At 42.3% G+C, this 20,958-nt stretch overlaps 1 protein-coding gene across 1 annotated transcript in view; it reads left to right on the top strand.

Annotated features, from left to right (window-relative positions):
• The window catches only part of LOC144823261 (signal transducer and activator of transcription 4-like), a 754,354-nt gene that overhangs the window by 446,710 nt on the left and 286,686 nt on the right, over nucleotides 1-20,958 (top strand). Inside the window, exon 16 of the mRNA XM_078681615.1 lies at nucleotides 11,962-12,097. Within this exon, the coding sequence (XP_078537741.1) occupies nucleotides 11,962-12,097 (136 nt within the window). The remainder of the gene's footprint in view (nucleotides 1-11,961; nucleotides 12,098-20,958) is intronic.

The raw sequence follows: 20,958 nt of genomic DNA, 5'->3' as shown, positions 1-20,958 counted from the left end.
TGCGGCACTCCACAGGTGATGGCCGCTGCTGCTGATACTAGGTCTGCAAGCTGTACTTTCTGCGATCTATCCTGCAGGAATGAAGTAATCCAACCTAGTGCGGTTCCCCCGATGCCTAGATCTCTCACACGCGACAGCAGTTGACTGTGACACACAGTGTCGAATGCCGCGGAGAGATCCAGTAGCACCTGGGCCCCGGGGATCTTTTTATCAGCTCTACATCTCAATTCGTCCAAAATGGAAACCATCACCAGCTCCGTTCTGTGATGTAAAACCAGCTTGATTTCGCTCTAACAGATCATTGATCTCCAGGTGCCTAGAGAGGTGTGTCAACACATGCTGTTCTAGTACCTTCGCCAAGAACGGCAACTGGGAGATGGGCCTGAAGTTCTTTAAAATCTTAACATCCGCTCCGGGCTTCTTAAGCAATGGAATCAACCGCGCCTCTTTGAGCATGGTCGGGATCCGTCCCATTTCCAGTGACTTGTTTAAGAGGTTTACCACATCCTCCTCCATCCCTGGCATGGCTTGCTTAAACACGCTAGGGGGACAAGGGTCTACCTTGGAGCCCGACTTCACCTTCCCCACTAAGTTAAATAGCATCTCCTTCTTAACTAGGGGTATACTATTCATGGGGTCCTGAATTTTAGGCCTGCATGGGATAATTTGCAATGGGCATTCTAACACAGGGGAGCGCGAGATTTCAAGTAAGAGCTCCTCAATTTTGTTGGTGAAAAATTCAAGGAATTTATGACAGTCCTCAAGAGAAAACTCGGGCCTCTGTTCCCTGTTATTCCTTAGTTCAGAGAGCACTTTAAAAATGTCTTTCTGGGGGTTTTGGGCTGTTGCAATCCTTGTCTCGAAGAAGTCTGCCTTGCGTACAAGGATCACTCTCTTATATATAGCAAGCTCCTGCACATACAATAAATGTGCCGCCGCATTGTAGTCCCTTCGCCAGGCCCTCTCCGCCTTCCGAAGAACTTGTTTCCTAGCCCTCAGTGAGTCGTTAAACCAAGGCGCTCCTTTGCCCACCATTTTCACCTTTCTGGCTGGTGCCACCATTTCAATGGCAGCTTTCAATTTGTCAACTACCTTATGACAGACTGCTTCTATGTCAGCATCTTGAACTGGTTGGGATACTGCATTTCGTAGATTAGTAACCAATTCCACCTCATTTATTGAGTTCCATTTCCTTACTATTTTCCAGGTAGCCATGGGTTTCCCTCCACCTTTAGACACCACTCTCTGGCCCCTAATAAGGTAGTGATCGGACCATGCACAGGGGCTCCCAACTACCACCCTTGAGCGTGGCTCAGTTGACCATACCAAGTCCAGGGTGTGGCCCTTTACATGCGTTGGCCCAGCCACCTGTTGTATCATGCCCAAAGCAGTTAACGCATTAACGTCAACCAAAGCCGTAAATGTTCAGACACAAAGTCTGAGTCATAGTTCCATTGGGGCTAGTAAAAAAAGTAAATCTTCCACATTTCTATGCGCTGAGGTTAAAGCCAAGCGCTCAAAAGGGTGTAAATTGGCAAAAGTTACTAAGGCTGCTAGTTTTGGTTCGAGTTCGAGTTTGAGAGTAACACCTTCTTTAAGATCTTATTTTAAAGTGGTCCCGCAAATCTTAGACCTGGCTAAAGAGGTACCGGTTTCTGAGTTCACTATTCCTCTCCTTCCTGTCCCTCTTCCCTTAATGGATTTAGAGGGCTCTCCATTGGAGGGTAAGAAGTCTGGTACTAGCAGCGAGCTTCCTAGTAACGTAGCTCCAATGGAGGTTGTTGACAATGGATTAGAAGCTGGAAGAAGTCCAGATGAACAAGGCGTTGATCTACAGCAACAACCACTGCAGGTATTAGAGGCATTGGTGAAGCTAGAGGTGTCAAGACCGGGAGAGGCTCTGCAGGAGACTATGGCCTTAATATCAAATAGCTCGCAGGGAGATACTAGCGGCAGTCTGGCAGATACCTCATTGAAATCTATGTTTTCATATCTGTCGTTAGATATAAAAAAGGGTTTTGAGGTCTCAGCTGCCAACCAGTCAGAAATAAGGAACTTCTGCGAATCTCTAGATAATAAAATTGACGAACTTAACTCCAGAACAGCGGTATTAGAAGAAACGGTGGCGGGTCTCTCATTTCATCTGGATCAGGCCAAGGTGGACATTGTGAATCTTAGAGAAGAAGATCTTGCCCTTTCTGAAAGAATGGAGATTTTGGAGAACAATGCCCAGCGCAGTAACCTCCGAATCCTTAACGTCCCCGAGGGGAGTGAGGGCACTGATATAAAGCAGTATGTCATCACGCTTTTAAGACATTCTTTAGAGCTTGAGCAGTCAGCGAAAAACCTGGGTACTGACATCCAAAGAATTCATAGGGATCCCTTTAGGAAAAATCCACAAAGATCTAAACCTAGAAAAATTCTAGTTAATTTCCATACTTACTCCCTTAAAGAGCTTATCCTTAATTAAGCCCTTAAACAGAAATCTTTGAGCGGTAAGGGCTTCACTTTTCAGATAAGGTCAGATTTATCCAGGGTAACCCTGGATAAACAGTTAGAGTTGGGGAGGAGACTAGACACCTTTAGGCAGCTATGGGCTAACGCCCAACTCAAGTATCCAGTCGCATTAAAGATAATGCATAACAATAAAATGTACAACATTAGATCTGTACAGGCAGCAGACGAATTGTTGCTGGCTTTGGGTAATATTGAGGGTCCATTAGGCTAGCCGTGGTTCCGCTTTTGCCCTGTTTTGATCTGATTTTGGCCATTGAATAGAGACTCTCATTCCATTCACTAAAACTTGTATTGGGGAAATTAGTCCTGTGACTATGTTGTTATTTATATCTCTTTAAATGAATAAAATGCTGTCTCTCAATACTCTAAAAAAAAAAAAAAAGAGAGAGAAAGACAAAGAGAATAAACATTATAAATTATTTTTTTTTAAAAAGAGAAGGAGAAAAACTTTTTTAAAAAAGGGTTTGCATATTCCAAGTTTTAAACACAATTTAGCGGGTAAACCTTTAACCTCTTAGGCATCTTGGGCTCTTTGTAAAATTTAGAAATATCGCGGGAGCTCGGAGGGGGCACTATTTTCTGGACATGTTCCGGATAGATAGGCCAAGGGTTTCCCAGGGGGGAGTGGGGGAGGGGGGTAGAACAGGGCACGGGGTAAGTGGGGGGGGGGGGTGCAAGGGAACAAATAAAAAAAAAGCCTCATTTCCTTCCTGGCAGGGCATGTTTCTCTTTTTTTTATTAAAGTGATCTTTGGTATTATTATACTAACTTTGGATGGGTTCCCGCCAGCTGTGACTGGTCTTTTGACAGTTGCAGGAGAGAGGCAACCCCTTTCATGAATAGCTTGCGGATCCTCTCCTGGAAAATCAATGGCCTCCGCACTAGTCCCAGAAGGGACAAGATTCTGCAATATCTCCGTGACTCTGATGCGCAGGTCATTGTTCTCCAGGAGACGCATTTGACAGAACCAGAGTTGCTCTCCTTGGTTAAAAAAATACATGGATCGATTTTTGTATTACTACAACACAATCTATGAACAATAGAGGAGTCACGATACTGTTTAGAAAATCTGTAAAGGCCTGTCTGATCTCTAAGTTAACAGACACAGGTGGCAGATGGGTCATTGCTACAGTTAACATTGCAGGGGCACAATTTACTATAGTAGGATACTATGGTCCAAACCAGGATGACCCTTCGGTTTTGGAATCTGTTTTCTCTCACCTACTTTCTTTTCCAGAACCCACTATTTTTGCGGGTAATTCCAATATAGTTCTTGATCCCCTGCTAGATAAGTCACCAAATAGTCGGGCTTTAACTCCCTCTAAAACCAGAGCTCTTTTATTGGCCAACATGAAACAGTATGGCTATTTAGATATTTGGAGAATAATGTCTGGGCAACAACTGGGTGTCTCATTCAGAAATTATAAATATCTCCATCAATCAAGGATTGACTTTGTTTTGATTAGCCAGACACTGAAAAGCGTAGTAAAAACCATCACATATCTCCCCTCACACTAATCAGATCACTCAGCTGTATCGATGGTAATGGCAGGGTTCCCCAAAGCAGCTCCTAGAAGCTGGTCGTTTGATCGTTCACTGCTTTCAGCATAAGATGAGATTTATTTTCTGGCAAAGGAAAGTGAATGCTTTATGAATCTTAATATTGGCTCTGCCACACCAGGATGTGTCTGGGACTCTTTTAAGGCCTTTCTTAGGGGCCAAATTACTAGTAGGGTCGCCTACAGGAGGAAGATATATAGAGAGGAGGTATCTTCAAGTGAGGCTGAAATTGGTATTTTACAAAGGGAAATCGACTTGCAATCATCCGCCTCGCCTAACCTTTTGCAAGAACTACAAAATAAGTTGGTACGAGTAAAGGGGCACTTGGACTCAGTGTTGAATGCACGTGTCCTACAAAGGTGGGAAGCCAGTAAAATCACCCACTTTCAATATGGTGAGGGTGCAGGGAGACTTTTAGCATGGAAATCTAAGACCGACCAGGTTCGAAACAATATTACTTCAATTACCCATGATAATGTGGTTTACTCTTCAGATGAAGACATCAGAACAATCTTTCGGTTATTCTTTCAAGATATCTGTCATGCGGATAAGTGCATTAATCAGGATTCTATTGAAGAGTGGCTGAATGAGATATCTTTGCCATCATTGATCTCGGTACAATCAGCCTCTTTAGATCAAGAGATTACACAGGACAAGGTCAAAAAAGCTATCTTGAGTAGTAAGTCGGGGAAGGCGGCGGGCCCGGACGGCCTCCCAGTTGAGACTTACAGGGTCTTGAAGCAAGCGATTGTCCCTTTCTTAACTTCCTTATTTAACCAAATTCTCCAGGAAGGTTTGTCACCACCAGTCTCTTGGGATAATGCGTCAATACCTTTATTTTAAAACCGGGTAAACCAGCATCATCTTGTGGGTCATATCGTCCAATTTCCATTCTAAATGCCGACTACAAAATCTTTGCCTCTATTTTGGCTAACAGGTTGGGGTCGGTTGCAGAAGGCATCCTGCACCAAGACCAGAAAGGTTTTGTTAACGGCCGTCAATTCTTTGAGTTGACTTATGATCATATAGGGGCTATTGATATTGCATCCTCTGTTTGCTTACCCTTGGCTGTTCTCACGCTCGATGCTACCAAGGCCTTCGACAGGGTGAACTGGTCATACCTGTCGGGGGTCTTGGGTAGGTTTAACATCGGAGACAGATTTCACCGAGCGGTGAGACTGCTATACCAGAATCCTTCAGCCTGCCTTCTGGTGAATGGATCATTAACTGACCCATTTAACATCACAAGGGGAACACGTCAGGGCTGCCCTCTCTCCCCTCTCCTGTTTGACCTATATATTGAACCCTTCGCCCAACGGCTGAGGGACGATATTAACATCAAGCCTTTTAGGTATGGGGATGGGAGAAGAGGGTGGCCCTGTACGCAGACGACATCTTGATCTTTTCTTCCGAACTAAGTACAGCCCTTCCTTCTGTCATCAAATTGGCCCAGAATTTTGGAGAAATTTCTGGCTATGAGGTTAATGCCTCAAAAACGGAGATCATGACCTGGAACCATAAGGAGGCAGTTACAGGGGTCCAGCCCAGTAAAAGAATGCGATACTTGGGTATAGACATCGTCCAAGATGTCAACAAAATTGTTGAGACTAATTTTTCCGTTATAGCGAAAGATTGTCGTAAACTCATGAGATCATGGTCGTCGCTGCCACTGTCCATCCTGGGAAGGGTTAACCTTATAAAGATGTCCATTTTACCAAAGATCACTTTTTTGTTTAATACTATTCCCCTTTATTTTGAACCTTTATTTTTAGTTAAATTACAGAGTGACATTAATTATTTAATTTATCTGGGCTCAGCGCATACCCAGAATTGCTTGGAAAAAACTAAGGCGCCGAAGAGAAAAGGGAGGGCTAGCAGCCCCGGATCTTCAATTGTATGCTTGGGCGTTTCAACTCACTCACTCCCGCATGCTATTGAAGGCGCCCACTAACATCGGGATTGGCTGCATGTTTAGGGCCATGCTTAGTAGGGCAAGTTTAGCACAGGAGGGGTTTTTGTTCAAATTTGGAGATCCCAAATTTTGAAAAAAAATGTAACTGAAGGTCTTGTAGGGCATGGCTAGAACATGGACCAAGGTTAACAGCTCCATAAAATTAGGTTACTTCTCAAGTAAGGAACCTCTGTGGGATTCACCTGGGGGCCCAAGTTGGCTCGAGGATAGCCTTGCCTTGCCCCTGAGAGAGGCTGGGTTTGAAATTTGGAGCGACCTGTTTGTTGAGGGATTATTGATACCATGTGAATCCCTCAGCGCTAGAATTGGCCCTAACCTTTCGAGATTTAAATACCTACAGATAGCCAGTTGGGCTCACGCACAGGTTACCATTAAGAGTAGATTCCCACTAGAGGGAGGTAACCATCTGAAGTCTCAACTTCTCAATAAAATTCCGGCCAAAAAGGAGATATCCTTCTGGTACCACTCAATTCTAGAGGAGATTGACGGCGAATTTCAACTGGCCGAGAAACTTTGGGGGAGCTCCTTTCTAGACCATGATGTGGGAAGCCTTTGGCTTAATTCTTTCAAGCTATTGTGGGATATTGTTAAACCAGCTTGGCTCCGAAAAAACCATCTCTTTACTTTGCATAGGGCTTATTACTCACCACAAATGCTCTTGAAATTCTACAAAGATCTACCGGTAGCTTGTGCGAGGTGTGGGGCAACAGCTGCCTCGGACTTACATATGTTTTTTGAATGTCCACTTTTATCTCGATTTTGGGACTCAATAAGTACTTCGCTTTCAACTTTTATGGGCCACCAAATCATAATAAATCCTGCACTCATAATCTTTGGCGTTATGGAGGGAGTTATGGGCCCTTCCAAACATCTTCCAAATAAAAGAGCTTTTTGGTACCTTTTGAAGTGGGATCAACTTTGAACCGTAAGGGTTTTTTTTTTTCCCTTGGTCCAATGATTACGCTGCCTTCGGTTTTCCTTTCCTCTGCTGGCATACCCAGACTTGTTAGACCTTGTCCAGGTTGCAGGTATACCTGTGCAGCAAAATATTGCCCCTACAGTCACTGAACGTCTGTCTTGGAGATTGTGACATTACTGATTGGTAGGCCGGTTGAAAAATAAGCCTTTCTATCCAGATTTCTGAGGCAGTATGTCGCTCTCTTTAGATTCTAATGGCACGACCAGGGTAGAAAATGAGGACCAAAAAAAAATAAACTAACCCTTTCAATTGACACTTTTATTTTATATGCCCAAGATATGACATTGAAAATAAACAATAATACATTTTGAAATCTTTATTGAAAATATCTAATCCTTTTGAATAACAACTGCGGTTATTAGACAGATGAAACAAATCATTGTTATAAGCATTCCTAGCATGATAAAAAGTACAAATAATTCAACCATGTTAGTTGTTTCTAATGTTACTTCTATCTATCACTAATACCGTAATACTGATGAGAGTGTTGGGAGTACCATTCCGTAAAACCCTGTTGGAATGATCAAATCCCATACCTTGGTGTAATGCCTCAGGAAGCTGGCCTTAATGCACTAACGAATGCAACCCGTCTGAGTATGCAGGCCTGTGCACCCCTGCTCTCATGGCTATCTTTCTTCTTAGGCTAAAGGTCGGGGCCTGCCTGCAAATCACAGCTCACAGCAGCGTCCATGTTAACTCTGTTTGATGTGGAGTGCCTCTAATAGTTCAACATGGATGATGTTTAAATATTAAAACACTGGCTTTATCTCATTCTGCTAGAGATGCAGATTAACATATTTAGTTAGTCTGGAGAAAAAGAATTGTCTCCTCCAAGCGCATAATGAAGCAAGGGCATCATGTTCTAGTATGTGTGTCCCTGGAACTACCAGTGCAGACTACAGAACAACAATGTATACAAAAATTAAATGTGTATGTGGCAGTGTCTTCTGTTAGTTAAACACATATTTAAACCACCAGCTTCAAAAGAGGCTAAGACAAAAGGGAAAAACAAAAATGGAAGTTAAACACAATCTCTATAACACTTCTGCATTTTTAATCTTGTACAGTCGCATTTTAAAGAATGTGATAACATTTGCAGAGCTTTCCTCTGTAAATTTCAAAGGTTTGGTGTGTTGAAAAATTATGTTTCACCAAACTGAGTGAATATTGTTGTTATATCCCATTTGACAGCATTGGTGAAAAATAGTAAATGACATACCTGATTCTTCTTGCAAGCTGTAATGTGTCATATAGAGTTGGATAAGGGGCTAAACTAAAGGATGTTCAGAGTTTGTAGATTCTAGTGCTCTTGATGAGTTTGATATTGTCCTCTCTGAGCAAATAATAAAAGCTTAAGTATGAGGTTAATGACTTTTACATACAACTTTTATTAACCCAAGCACTACACAACCATCTCAGAATCTTTATATACCCAAGATGTACAATGTCAGGTCAATATTCACAAACATTTTATTGGGTCATCTCAAATCCTTTATTTGCCCAAGCTTTGCTCAACCAATTAAAACTCTTTATAAACCTGAGCTCTACTCATCCATATCATACTCTTCATTCTCCCAGGATTACTCAAACATCTCACACTGTTTGTTCACCCAACCTCCATTTGACCAGAAAATCTATATTCACACAAACTTTCATAAAATTTATCATGTTCTCTATTCAACCAAGCTCAAGGTATGTGTGTCAGAGGTAGGAAGTGTTAGGGGCACCTAACACACAAACTAGGTTTTTGAGGTCAGACGTTAGCCAAGACCTTTTGATTAATATCCTTAAAGGGACTTTCACGCACCTCTCTTCATCCATTTGTCTGTTGTTATGTCATTCACGTTTTTGCTTCCACACACTACAGCATACATCATGAGGCAATAGATCAGCCTGCCTCAGCCACTGGTTGACTTCACTTTGAGTAACTGCATTTTGCTCTCTCACAAAGAACATCAACACACAAGGTAGTTCCCATGGGAAACATCCTTTACACTGCGGATGTTTCAACTCAGTGATGTTACGACGCGTCCTTTACAACGCAAGTCGTAACCACGACTTGCGCTGGAGGGCGCTACGGGATTAAGAATAGTATATTTACTATTCCAACACCTTCCCTAGTATCCACGGGGACTGGTGTTAGAATAGTAAATTATACTATTCTCGATCCGTGCCCCCAACGCAAGTCGTTGTCACGACTTGCGTTGTAAAAGACGCGTTGTAACAGCACGCGTTGTGACGGTAGGCGTCGTACCGTCATACATCCAGTTCCCATCAGTGCTAGTGTTTTGTTTTTACTTAATAATTACTTTAGTGTTGCCTTTTTGTTTAGAACGTGAGGTGAAAGCATGATGTGAGCACAGGCCACTTTCCAGATATGTCAGTTGATGTCTTCTGCCAATGCTGTTGTAAATTCCTTTTGGCGTGTCCTTTGTTGACCTGACTGGTATTTCACACCATCTATTTGAAACTGTTCTGTATTAAGTTATCCTCTTTTTTCTGTGTATGCAGTACACAAACCACAAGATGCAGTACACAAACCACAAGCTTCAATATTATACATTCTTCATAACACGTTTATTCTGAACTCAATTTCACAAATGATTCTTTAATACATTTTACCCAGGAAAAGAACTGCCTTTATCGTGTTTAATTTGCAGCACTTGTTAAGCTTTTTCATTTATTTTCTTCTTTCCTTACTTCTTCCTTTCTTCTTTGTTTCTTTCTTACTTTTCTTCTTTTCTTCTTTCATTCTTTCCTTCCTTCCTCCTTTCATTCGTTCTCTTTTTTCTCTTTCTTTATTTTACCCATGTTTCTTTCCTTTTCTTTCTTCCCTTCTTTCTTTCTTTCTTTTTTCCTTATTTTCCTGCTTTCTTTCCTTCCTTCCTGCCTGCTTTCTTTCTGTCTTTCCTTCTCTATGTTTTGCCTTCTTTCTTTCCTTGCTTATTTTTCCTTTCTTTCTGCTTTCTTTCCTTCTTTCTTTCTAACTTTTCACTGTCTGTTCCTTCTTTCTTTTCTCTGCATCCTTCAGTATTTCTATCCTTCTTTGCTTCCTGCTTTTGTTCCTTCTTTCTTTCCCTCTTTTCTTCTTTTTAGCCTTCTTTCATGCCTTCTTTCCTTTCTTCTTTACTCCGCTTTTCTATCCTTTACTTTCTCTTTCTTTTTTTGGTTTTTCCCTTCTGCATTTCGATATTCCCTTATTTCTTTTGTTCCTTCTTTCTTTCATTTTTTTCTTTCTATCCCTTCAATTCTTTCTTTCTTTCTTCCCTGCTTTCTTTCCTTTCTTTTTCTTTTTGTGAGTCTCTTTCTTATTTTCTTTCCCTCTTTCCTGCCTTCTTTCATTCTTTCCTTCCTTTCTTCGTTCATGCTTTTCTGTCTTCCTTCTTGCCTTCCTTCTTTCTTGCCTTCATTCTTTCTGAAAGGTAAGAGGCCGGTAGCCATTGGCAGAAAGCTTTTTTTAAGATTGACGAATGCCGGGCAGCTTCTCGAACAATAAAGTTTTGCAAAAACCATCACAAACCAAGAATTACCAAAAGGCTGGCAGACAATGCCAGACCTATAGGATGTGCCAATTCTTATTTAACAATGTAAATAGCGTGTCTTTTAAAAATCCACCAATAAATATATGGGTTCAAAAGGCAGTGATGGCTATTAAAAATCTAATTTTGCAGAAAAGGAAAAGTTATAGCAATGCACACATTGATGACAGGATATTTGAATTCTGCTGAATAGTCACTTTAGAGAGAGAGTAACCTTTAATGCTAGCAACCGAATAGATTTTTACAGTGGTTTCAGGAAAGGTTTATACAGTGGTTTCAGGAAAGGTTTCTGACTATCCGTGGATAAAGAAATCTATAGTTTATTGCCATGAATTTACCCTCAAAACACAATATTCTGGCTGTGCCGCTGCGGCATGACCAATCTGATTACTAGTTTCCTCACTGCTCCAGTTTTCATGGTGGTGAGCCCGCCATGAAAAGTGTGGTGGTGAATAAACTAAGGGGCTCCCTGTTGCCTCTGGGCCAGGGTATGCATGCAAGGGGGCACATGGTGTGCCCCCTTGTCTGTATGCACCCCCTGTTCCAGTACGCCATGGATTTCACAGTTCATGCGTTGCTGGAACACGCTGGTGCTGTCTCACAGTGCTGACTTCCTAAGACTCACATATGAGGCTTTGAAAGGCACCACCATGGGCAAGCTGCCGCAGGACCGCCCGACCTGTATTCAAATCAGAATACGGCTGGCAGCCAGACTACGGCTTTGGCGGTTTTGGAGCGGGCGCTGGCGTGGTGACCCACTCCAAGACTGGCAAACTCATAATCAGTCCATAAGTATTGGTCCATAAATGCTCAGTAGACACCACAGAGGAATTTGGTCTCTGTGTTCAACAACTAGATAAGATTTGTGACTTTAGCAGTGTTCTTGCAAGAAGAAAAGATTCAAAAGCTATAGAAGGCTGTGATTCACATGACCCAAAAGCTCATCGTCTTTAGCACGTGTCTTGCAATGGATGTCATTAGTGAAGAGGTAGATTTTAAATTCTGCTGTTGCTTAAATTCCACCTTAGGCCTAATATGTTACATTTCATGGTTGCCTTTGGCCCTCGTAAAGTTTAGATGCATGCCATGCTCACTTTTTATTTACTTTTCACAATTTAAAATGGCCTAAATACGATATGTAAATACCCCCAACACACATCAAAGTGGCATATTCGCTTTGTTGAAAATGCATGCACCCTATGGGGTAGACTGAGCCATGCCCAACTTGCATGGGTGAAATGAGTGGGCCCTTAAACGCTGGACAACTTCATCATTCAGAAAATCATTAAATTTCTCTTGAAGAGGAACAAGCACTTGACATTTCAATCAGTTGGCATTAAAGGTATTTGTGCTTCATCCGAATTGCTTTTGTGACAGCTGTCAATTTTCTACAGAACTTGGCATTCTTGAATAATCCTCCTGCTGCCCCTCTGAGTCAGCTCCTTGAAGTACTGAGCTGGCAGTTCTCTTCCTATGTTGGCCGTGGGCTCAATGCTGATCAGCTGAACATGCTTGCGGAGAAGCTGCTAGGTAAGAGAGATTTTAAATCATTCTATGTGTAAAGGAACTGTTTAAACTAAATGCCCTATTTGTGGTTTTGTTCTGCTTGCGCAAGACTAGACTTTATTGGACAAAACACGAGAAAAGTATATAGATTGCATAGTGTCCATTTCTGGATCCAACAAGTCCATCCTTCAGATACTTGTACGTTATTCGATTGACGGACCAAGATAAGTGGGAGGATTTAAAGCAGTGAGAGAAGTGGGGTTGCCATAGGTCCTCTAATACCAAAGATCACAGAAATACTTGCACAAAAGCACCGTCATTTCGCCATGATCTGTAGATAACAGTATTTGTTTACATTCTTTAAGTCATAAATTGGCGAAGAAGGGGGACTTGGGAAGAGACAGAGGAGGACTGCTAGACCTGACACCCTAGGGTGGTAGTCCACCAAACTGTTTGCCTTCACCCATCCTGTTTTGCTGAATTTGGTTTTTTTTGCCTTTTGCACTCTGTGCACTCTACCACTGCTACCAAGTGCTAAAGTCCTTGTGCTCTCCCTAAAACATGGTAAAATTGTCTTACACTTCATTGGTATATTAATTTACTTATAAATCCCTACTGAAGTGTAATACCATTAGTTCAGGGATGGTAAGTTAAATGCTAGTAGTTGGACTACAGCCCTATTGTGCCACCCACTTAAGTAGTCCCTTAAAACTTGTCAGAGGTATGCCCTTGATCCAGGCCTGAGCAGAGTTCCATTATTCGGAGCTCCACAAAGTGACCAAAAACCACTACTGCGCTACGCGAGGCAAGAGGCAAAGTGCGTTACATTGTGCTGTTCGCGCTGATTTTTAGCACCAGTTATTTGTCCTGCACTGTAAAATCAGCATGAACTGCACAACGAACAGCGCAAGAAGGCACTGCTTCTTTCTGCTGCTCAAGTAGATGTTCAGTTCGGATTCAGTGACTGGGTCCTAGGAAGTATGAAGTCCCTGAAAGAGAAGGCACTTGACCTTAAGACCTTAAGTGGGTCACACTTGGAACTTGAGATGAGTAATTTGATCTGGATGAAAGAGCTCATTTGCGTTGAGTGATACTTCTTCTGGACATGGTTTCAGCTGTGGAGCATGTTATGATTCTAACCGAAAGGAACACTGGGCCTAAAATGAAAGGTATGATATGTCCATGACTGTTGCCTCGGGCTGGTATTGGCAAGCGAGGTCAAATACCCTAGCAAGGTTAATTAGCAGAGCTCAGCAGCTACCTATTCAACTCTGCAGCTGCAAAAAGAAAGAGGCTGCCTCATCTTGCTGTTGAAGTGGCGTCTGTGAAGGCCCTGGGTGAAGGTGTCAAGAATCAAAGGCAGCCCAGCTTGACGCTCACACCTGGCTGACTCAACAGGCCATCGTTGGAAATAAATATCCACTCTGCCTTCTCACTTTACAGGAAAAGAAATCAAATGATGGATAAAGAAAAAGGGAAGAAAATGGGTTTGGCAGGACCACCAGAATATGGAGAGCAAGCAGCTATATTGCATCCTGATATCATTATACACATGGAAACAAGCATGTTCTTTCAATATCTACGAGTATACATATCATTAAAGCAATCATGAGCGTTTATGTAGCACATAATAAAATCTGAATTACTCTTTGGCAAATACCACTATTACTTGCCAACGCCATGGCAGTCATTTTTTTCACAGTTCAGAAAACGATGCACTGTGGGAAATTAGTATGCATTGTGGCTTGTAATTTAGAACAAAATGCAAACGACCTACAAAGAAAACGTGTGTGACAAAACCACCTGAATAAGGAGAAGTAGCAAGCATCGTGTATCCTGTCATTTTCATAGGTACGGAAAAAGCACGTGTATTTAATGATTAGTAATGTATCACGTATGCAGGTTTATATGTAGAACTAAACTAATAATGAGCATTTACAAGTAATTAAGCACTTGAAGAATGAATGTTTCAAATGCGTGCACACTAGCACTTCTTCCTATTGCTTGAATAACTGCTGGTCAAGCTTCATCGCCGTGCACTTGTTGCTGGTGTAAGATTAGTTATAGTTTCTATTTATCTTCTGTAGAACTGCAAAGTAAACCACATTGGTAATATGCTGTTGTTCCCCAACCTTGAAAATGTGTAAGTGCACACTAGAACTCAAGCCCCTAAACCTTCCCATTCACATATGCATGCACAACATAATCCTTCCTGTTCGGACACAGGAGAACCTTTAGTAAAATGTAACAATCCCAAGTCTTTGAAAAGCTCATATAAATGTTCAAGAAATAGTTTAAAGTGAGTTTTTATCAACAACATGACTTTCTGAGCACTTCCCTGGATTCCCAAGGTCATCCATGATTCCATGCTATATACCTTGGCAAGGATATCCGAGATGGGTATAGAGAGGTCCTGGTTGTAGTGACATTGTATCACAATTGTCTAGGAAATAAGCTGTGGGCCAGGAGGAAAGTTATACCCTGATATCTCAGATACCCACCATCTCTAAAGCACATATAAGAGCTCATAGCATACTGGACATTACAGAGCAGTAAGCAGTGTCTCCAGCCCTGCTTTCTGGCATAAAGTTGGGTGCGGTGATCAATGAAGAGTGACTGAGGCTCAGTAGATCTGAGTACCGGTGCGGCAATGCTATACCGATTCTGTCAGCGAGGAATGTTTGCATTGCTATTGTTAGTGCTTAATTTGTAAAGAATAAGTGCCAAGGCCCAACGTTTTGGTCAGAAGCTACCGTCCGAGCTATCAAATGTCAGGATGCTGAATATCGAGCCTGCATAGTCTCGATTCCACCTCATCCCTCTTAAATCCACCACCAGACACTCACTACACCCTTATCTGACTCTAACATGTTCTTTTTCATCATGCGTTCTCCCTTAGTCCGTCTTTCTTTACCTCCTTTTTTCCCCTGTGTGTCTTTCTCTCTCTTGCTTGGGTCAAAATCTGATGAGGGTAAAGAATGCTGGTCTCCAAAAAAGATTGGCGGTGGGCCTTCTTGCAGCCACAGCCTCAAATCAAGCACTGGTTATTGCTGTTTTGTGTCTCAAGTAAATATGCACTGTTGCTGCACATGTACCTGTCCCTCTGTATTAGGGAATCTTGCACTGCATGTGGCTGTGCTATGCCTGCACAGTGTGTGCGTGTGTGTGCGCACGTGTGTGTGTGTGTGTGTATGTGTTTGTGTGTGTTTGTGTGTGAGGGAAGCTTGCATTGCTTCTGCAGCCTGAGGCTTTGCAGTGTGTGTATGTTACTCTGAGGGAAGCTTGCATTGCTGCTGCAGTCTGTTCTGCATTCACTGAATGGGCCCGTTAATGTAAGTCCACATGCATGTTTAGTGGGGACAAGTATTGCATAGGCCACTGATGCTTATATATTTCTGAAGCTATTTAACAATGTACTGTGTAGAGCTACTGAAGCCCATTACTGATCGAGATTATTAATACATTTTTGTCTGGAACCATCAAGGCATGTACTGACTCGGGCCACTGATGCATGCACCACATGGGCAATTAGTGCATGTATCTCTTGAGGCAATTGATACTGGGTAATGTCTGTGGCCATAGATGAACGTACTGCCTAGAGACATAGACTGTCTCGTGCCAAGACTCACATACTGCCTGGAACCACTGATCGCCAAAGCCTTCTGGTGCTATTTGATGCATACTCTCCATATGGCCATTGAATCTCATAACTATGTGTCACTATTTGATGCTGTTTACTTTCTGGGGATATTGGTGCCTACTACTGATTTGGGAAATTGATATTCTTTTCTGACTGGGGTTATATAGCCTCAGACGTATGCTTGCAGGGCTGGACTACCTGGGACCATTAGACATACTATGTATGAGGTCAGTGATCCATCTGCTGCCAGACTGCACTGCATTACATACTGTTTGTGAACACAAATAAATATACTGTATATGTCAGTATTACTTTTACTATCGGGTAAACTGATGCATACATCTTCGAAGGACATTCTAGTTCATAGTCTATTCGGGCTGATTTATTATATGTTGTAATGATATATATTTTGGGCACTGAAGTTACTTCTTGGACACAGTTTGAGTCACTGAAATAGGTTTATTAGGAGAAGACAGCTTAAACAACCACACCTTGCAGAAACCTCGGAATATCTCACCCAACCATCCGTGTGGAGCCTCCCTAGCATAGAATGCAAATGACATTCTAATACCATGTTCCAACATAGGAACACCACACACCTTTCCCCTTGAAATTAAAAAAATAAATAAATAAGATATAGACACAGTAGTGAAGCGAAACATATGTAAAACAATTAAAATTGAACAACATCTTTCATTTTAACAGGTGCATGCTTGGTACAAGAACTTTTCCTTAATTCAATCACATGACTATAGAATTCAGGAATACCACCACGTAGTTCAATAGTATCATCCTGGCTGATAATTGGAACCGTACTATGTTCAACACTAGTGCTGCCAGTACACGAATTAGAAACATTCAAACCAGAATTCAAATCATCCTGTGTGTCTAAAAAACTTGGAAAACTATCTTCCTCTTCATTGAATTTAGGGACAATAGGCTGAGAAGCTATTTGTGAACTCAAAAGTTTGGACAAGGATATGCGTCTGAAATTCCAAATTTTACCCCCATCGACTCTCACCGCCTTACTGAAAACCTCCACCACCATAACAGGATTTGACCATTTAGACCACTTCCTATTGGAGGAACCACCAAACTTGACACAGACAAAATCTCCCACTTTAATTTTACATTCCGAGAACTGATGCTTGGAGAAACTATCCTTCATTTTTTCCTGATATTTCTGGACACGCTCCCTAACTTGAGACAAATCCATAGCAGAGTCATAAGAATTTTTCACCTTCAACCACCAAGGCATGAGCTTGGAACCAGGTTTTCTACCTCATAACATCTCGAACGGAGACAGGCCAGTAACAGAATTAGGAGATGTGCAATATAATCACAAGGTAGCTCGTAAAGCTTTTTTCCAGTCAATACCACTCTTAATGGCCAGCTAAATAGATTCTTTCACAACCCTATTAAAGCGTTCTACTTGACCATTGGCTTGGGGATTGTAATTGGACACTCTTTTGTGCAAAACACAACATCTTCAAGAAGCAAATCAAGCTCCTTGCTAATAAATTGCGGACCATTGTCAAAGATAAGTTCCGCAGGCAACCCTTCGCAACAGAAAATATCATCCAAAAATTCAATTGTGAAATGTAATCCATACCTCAGACGAATCCTTTCACTCTCTTGCACTTAAAACGAATTCACAAATTCTCCCGCGTGTGCAATCAGGGCGCTAATAAAGTCAAAACAGCCACTGGTGCAGTCAACGCACATAAAATGTTAAAAAAAAACCAATGTACCTGTTGGTAGATTTACCAACAGGCCTGTGAGCGCTGTCTTCCTCCTTGATCCCAGTCATCGCCAAATCGTGAAGTAACTTCTTGGACACAGTTTGGGTCACGGAAACAGGTTTATTAGGAGAAGACAGCTTAAACAACCACAGCTGGCAGAAACCTCGGAATATCTCATCCAACCATCCGTATTGAACATCCCGAGCATAGAATGCAAATGACATTCTGATACCATGTTCTAACATAGGAACTCCACAGGCACCATCATGTTTTATCCACTTAGTGCAATTTTCGATAGCATTTGTCTACTTTTCTGAAGTTTTTGGTGTTATGTTAATGCAATTACAATTAATTTGGGATGCTTTTGTGTTTTTCTCGGATGTCACGTCTTATGATGTCACTGGAGTTAAAGGTCACATGATGTTTCCTAGTTACTGTAAAATGTAGCACTCACTTGATACTCGGTTTCTACATGGCTATATAGCCTCCCAGACAAAGGGTATGGCTAGTGCAGAGAGAGGAAAAAAGGAGGCAGCCAATGACTTGAGGGTAGAATGCGTGCAGATTGTCCGGAGGGAAATTGGTTTCTTTTTTGACCTGTGATTTTTAAAGCACACTGATCATTTTTTTTATTTGTTTTTCATTGATGTTTTGCATACATAAACAAACCTTATCAAGGAGAACAATCGAGAAATATTGTCAAAAATAAGGTATAGTAGGAGAGCTCGAGTCACAGTGTGCTGTTCTAGTGGTGCTATCAATGATATAGTCTCCAGTGGTGTCAGAGTATATATGAGCAAGGGAAGTGTGTGAACCGTGGAGCTAGAACTGAGGAGGGGGTGAAATGTTCGGAGGTCAAGAAAGTGAATGACTAGTGGCTGCCTGTGTGAAGTACAGGTGGTAGGTCGATCACGGTATAGGACAGGTGCAAGGGCAAGTAGGAATGCAGCCCGCCGTGTCCCTATGAAGCGTGTTTCGGATGGGGGGAGAGAGAGGGTGCTGCACACGAGTGTAGGGGGGTCACATGCATAGGTTTGAGGTAGAAGGCATGTGGCGGGCTCGCGGTCTTAGAGTAGTGGATTCAAGGAGGGATGGTGTAATTTATGATATTGCTGCAGTTACCTGTGTGTCTTTTGTAAGTATGAGAGAGAGAGAAACAGAGAGTGAGCAAGAGTGAGGGGGAAAGAGAGTCAGATTGGAAGCCTCCATCTTAGTGGAAGAAGGTGCCAATCTTGTTTTGGCTTCTCTTGTATTTCCTGTGTTTCCTATTTTCTTGTCAGTCCTGTGTAGGGATGATTGTTTTTCCACCTCGAAGCAGAGCCTTAGCTGTCTATCGTTCAACAGGTGCACTGGCAACAGGACCCAGAAGGGAGAGGGGGGACTACACTCCACACATGACTGTGCTTTTCAACCAAACCAGGGCCTAGGAGGCCCATTTCCGTCCTTGCAATAGGGCTAATGGCTCTCTTGTGACATCACTGCCCAAAGGCTTCAATCTTGACTGGGGTGGGCAGAATTTGCATAATCGCGTTATGCAAATCTCTGTGAAACGGTAAAAAATCTCCGCGAACACGCAGAAATTCTTTTGAGAGCATTTGCGTGCTCTGGGGGAAATATCCCATGAACATGCATTTTGAAACCCGAACAAGCAAAAAATTTCGCGAAGAGGCGGAACGCAGAATTTTGGGCAATTTCGCGTTCTCCGCGGAACGCGAAATTATCCAAATTCTGCAAATTCTGCGAGCGGAATGGAATTTACCGCCCAGGCCTAATCTTGACCCAGTCCTAAAGAGGTGTTGAATTTTTATCTGATTTTCCCAGTCTGAGAGAATCTATGCTGCATTATTCTTGACACAAATCACTGGGCAGGTGCATACTCCCAAACCCACGTTAGAGTTGGCAATTTGCTTATCACTCATCGTCTCAATGGAACAAAGGAGTATGCTGGGCAAAGGACTGCAGTTTGTGCATCTATGGCATCACATTTACTTTTATTAATAACACCCCAAGCATCTAGGAATATCATTGACAGGCTATTTACGGATTCCAATGAGGGTACCGCTGTCACTTAGCAGGTAGGGGCATTTTTATGATTTATTTTGCCATTTTGCCAGAGTCTGGCTGGAGTGTTGTTTAATAGTATGAGCACATCCCAGAAAGATCCCAAAGAGCTTCGCATGGAGGGGTCTGTTTCCCTCTGATTTACCAAGATAGGTTCATCAGCAGCAAATCTCTTCATCTAGAATGTGAATCCTGGTTGTCCAGACACCCTAAACATCTGAGCTACAGTTACATCTCCTCCACTTCTATCAAAATGTTTTTTCATTGATCCATGAGTGGGTTTTTAAAGGGTTTATAGCTCTTCCCTCTGTTGGGGAGGTCTTTAGTCAGAATTTGTTTGCTTTTGCACCAGATTCTATTGCATTCTTTGCTATAGCAGTCACTGACTGCATCTGTTTTAGGGTTTTGTCTGTTTTGTCACTCCATTATAATGACTTTTACTGTCTTGTCTCCTCTGTTTTTTCGCTGAATCTGGGAACAATTATATAACTCAACAACTTCAGAATTCAGTAGAATAAAACGTTGGTCCTATATATATATCATGTGGAAATCTCCTTCTTATGGTCTGGCTTGACAACAGTGGCGGCTGGTGACATTTGAAAGTGGCGAGGCGTAGCGCGCGTGCCTGAATCCCCCCCCCCTTGAAAAAATAGAAAATCGAGTGGACATATGGTCAGTGACTGCATATGGTGCATTTTCAAGCAATAATAAACAACTTGTTAGGTTGCTGGTGCTAAGAACTGTGAGATGCATGAGCGAGCTACAAACCTACGGAGTTACTTAAACAAAATGAGAAGTGCTCAAACCAACCAGGTGTGTGGATACATTTTCCTCCACGACACCCCTGCTAATTTACTGATTGAGGTGGTATATCCCCATGGCATGTCAGATTCCAGACACCCTTGCGTGTTTAAACAAGTAGACCCAGGCACCAAATCGAATTATCCCAGGGGTTTATTACTCCAAGGTGACTGTACTGTGTTCGACAAATGTAAAAGCCTGCTGACCCAAAGATTCTTTCTTTCATACATCCACTGCCTCACCCGCAGCAGCAGGACAAACTCCCATCTCACACATGAACAGCGAGCAGTGCAAATGCCTTGGCACTGGCAGTATAGACAAGCTGGTGTGCACTGCTGCTGCCTGCACAGTTTGACAGCACATGAGTGGCAAGAGACACCCTCCTTGTCAAACAAACCAGGCAGCACCTACAGAAATACAAGTGTCCCTCTTCTCCTGAACATGTGCAGAGGCATTCAGGCTTCCAACAAAAATAACGAAAGTAGACTCGGCGTGTGTATGGTGAAGCCGCAGAGAGCTGTGGAGTTGTGTTGATGAGAACCAGGAGTCCATCGGATGACGTCTCCCCCCAGACGGGCTTTTTACTCCAAAATATTAATTTGTGACTGCGAGTCAAAATTGCACCATGTGAATTTCAAAGT

Source organism: Lissotriton helveticus, chromosome 3_1 (genome assembly GCF_964261635.1).
Source record: "Lissotriton helveticus chromosome 3_1, aLisHel1.1, whole genome shotgun sequence".
NCBI classification, from domain to species: domain Eukaryota; kingdom Metazoa; phylum Chordata; class Amphibia; order Caudata; family Salamandridae; genus Lissotriton; species Lissotriton helveticus.
This window is presented reverse-complemented; position numbering and strand designations above follow the sequence as displayed.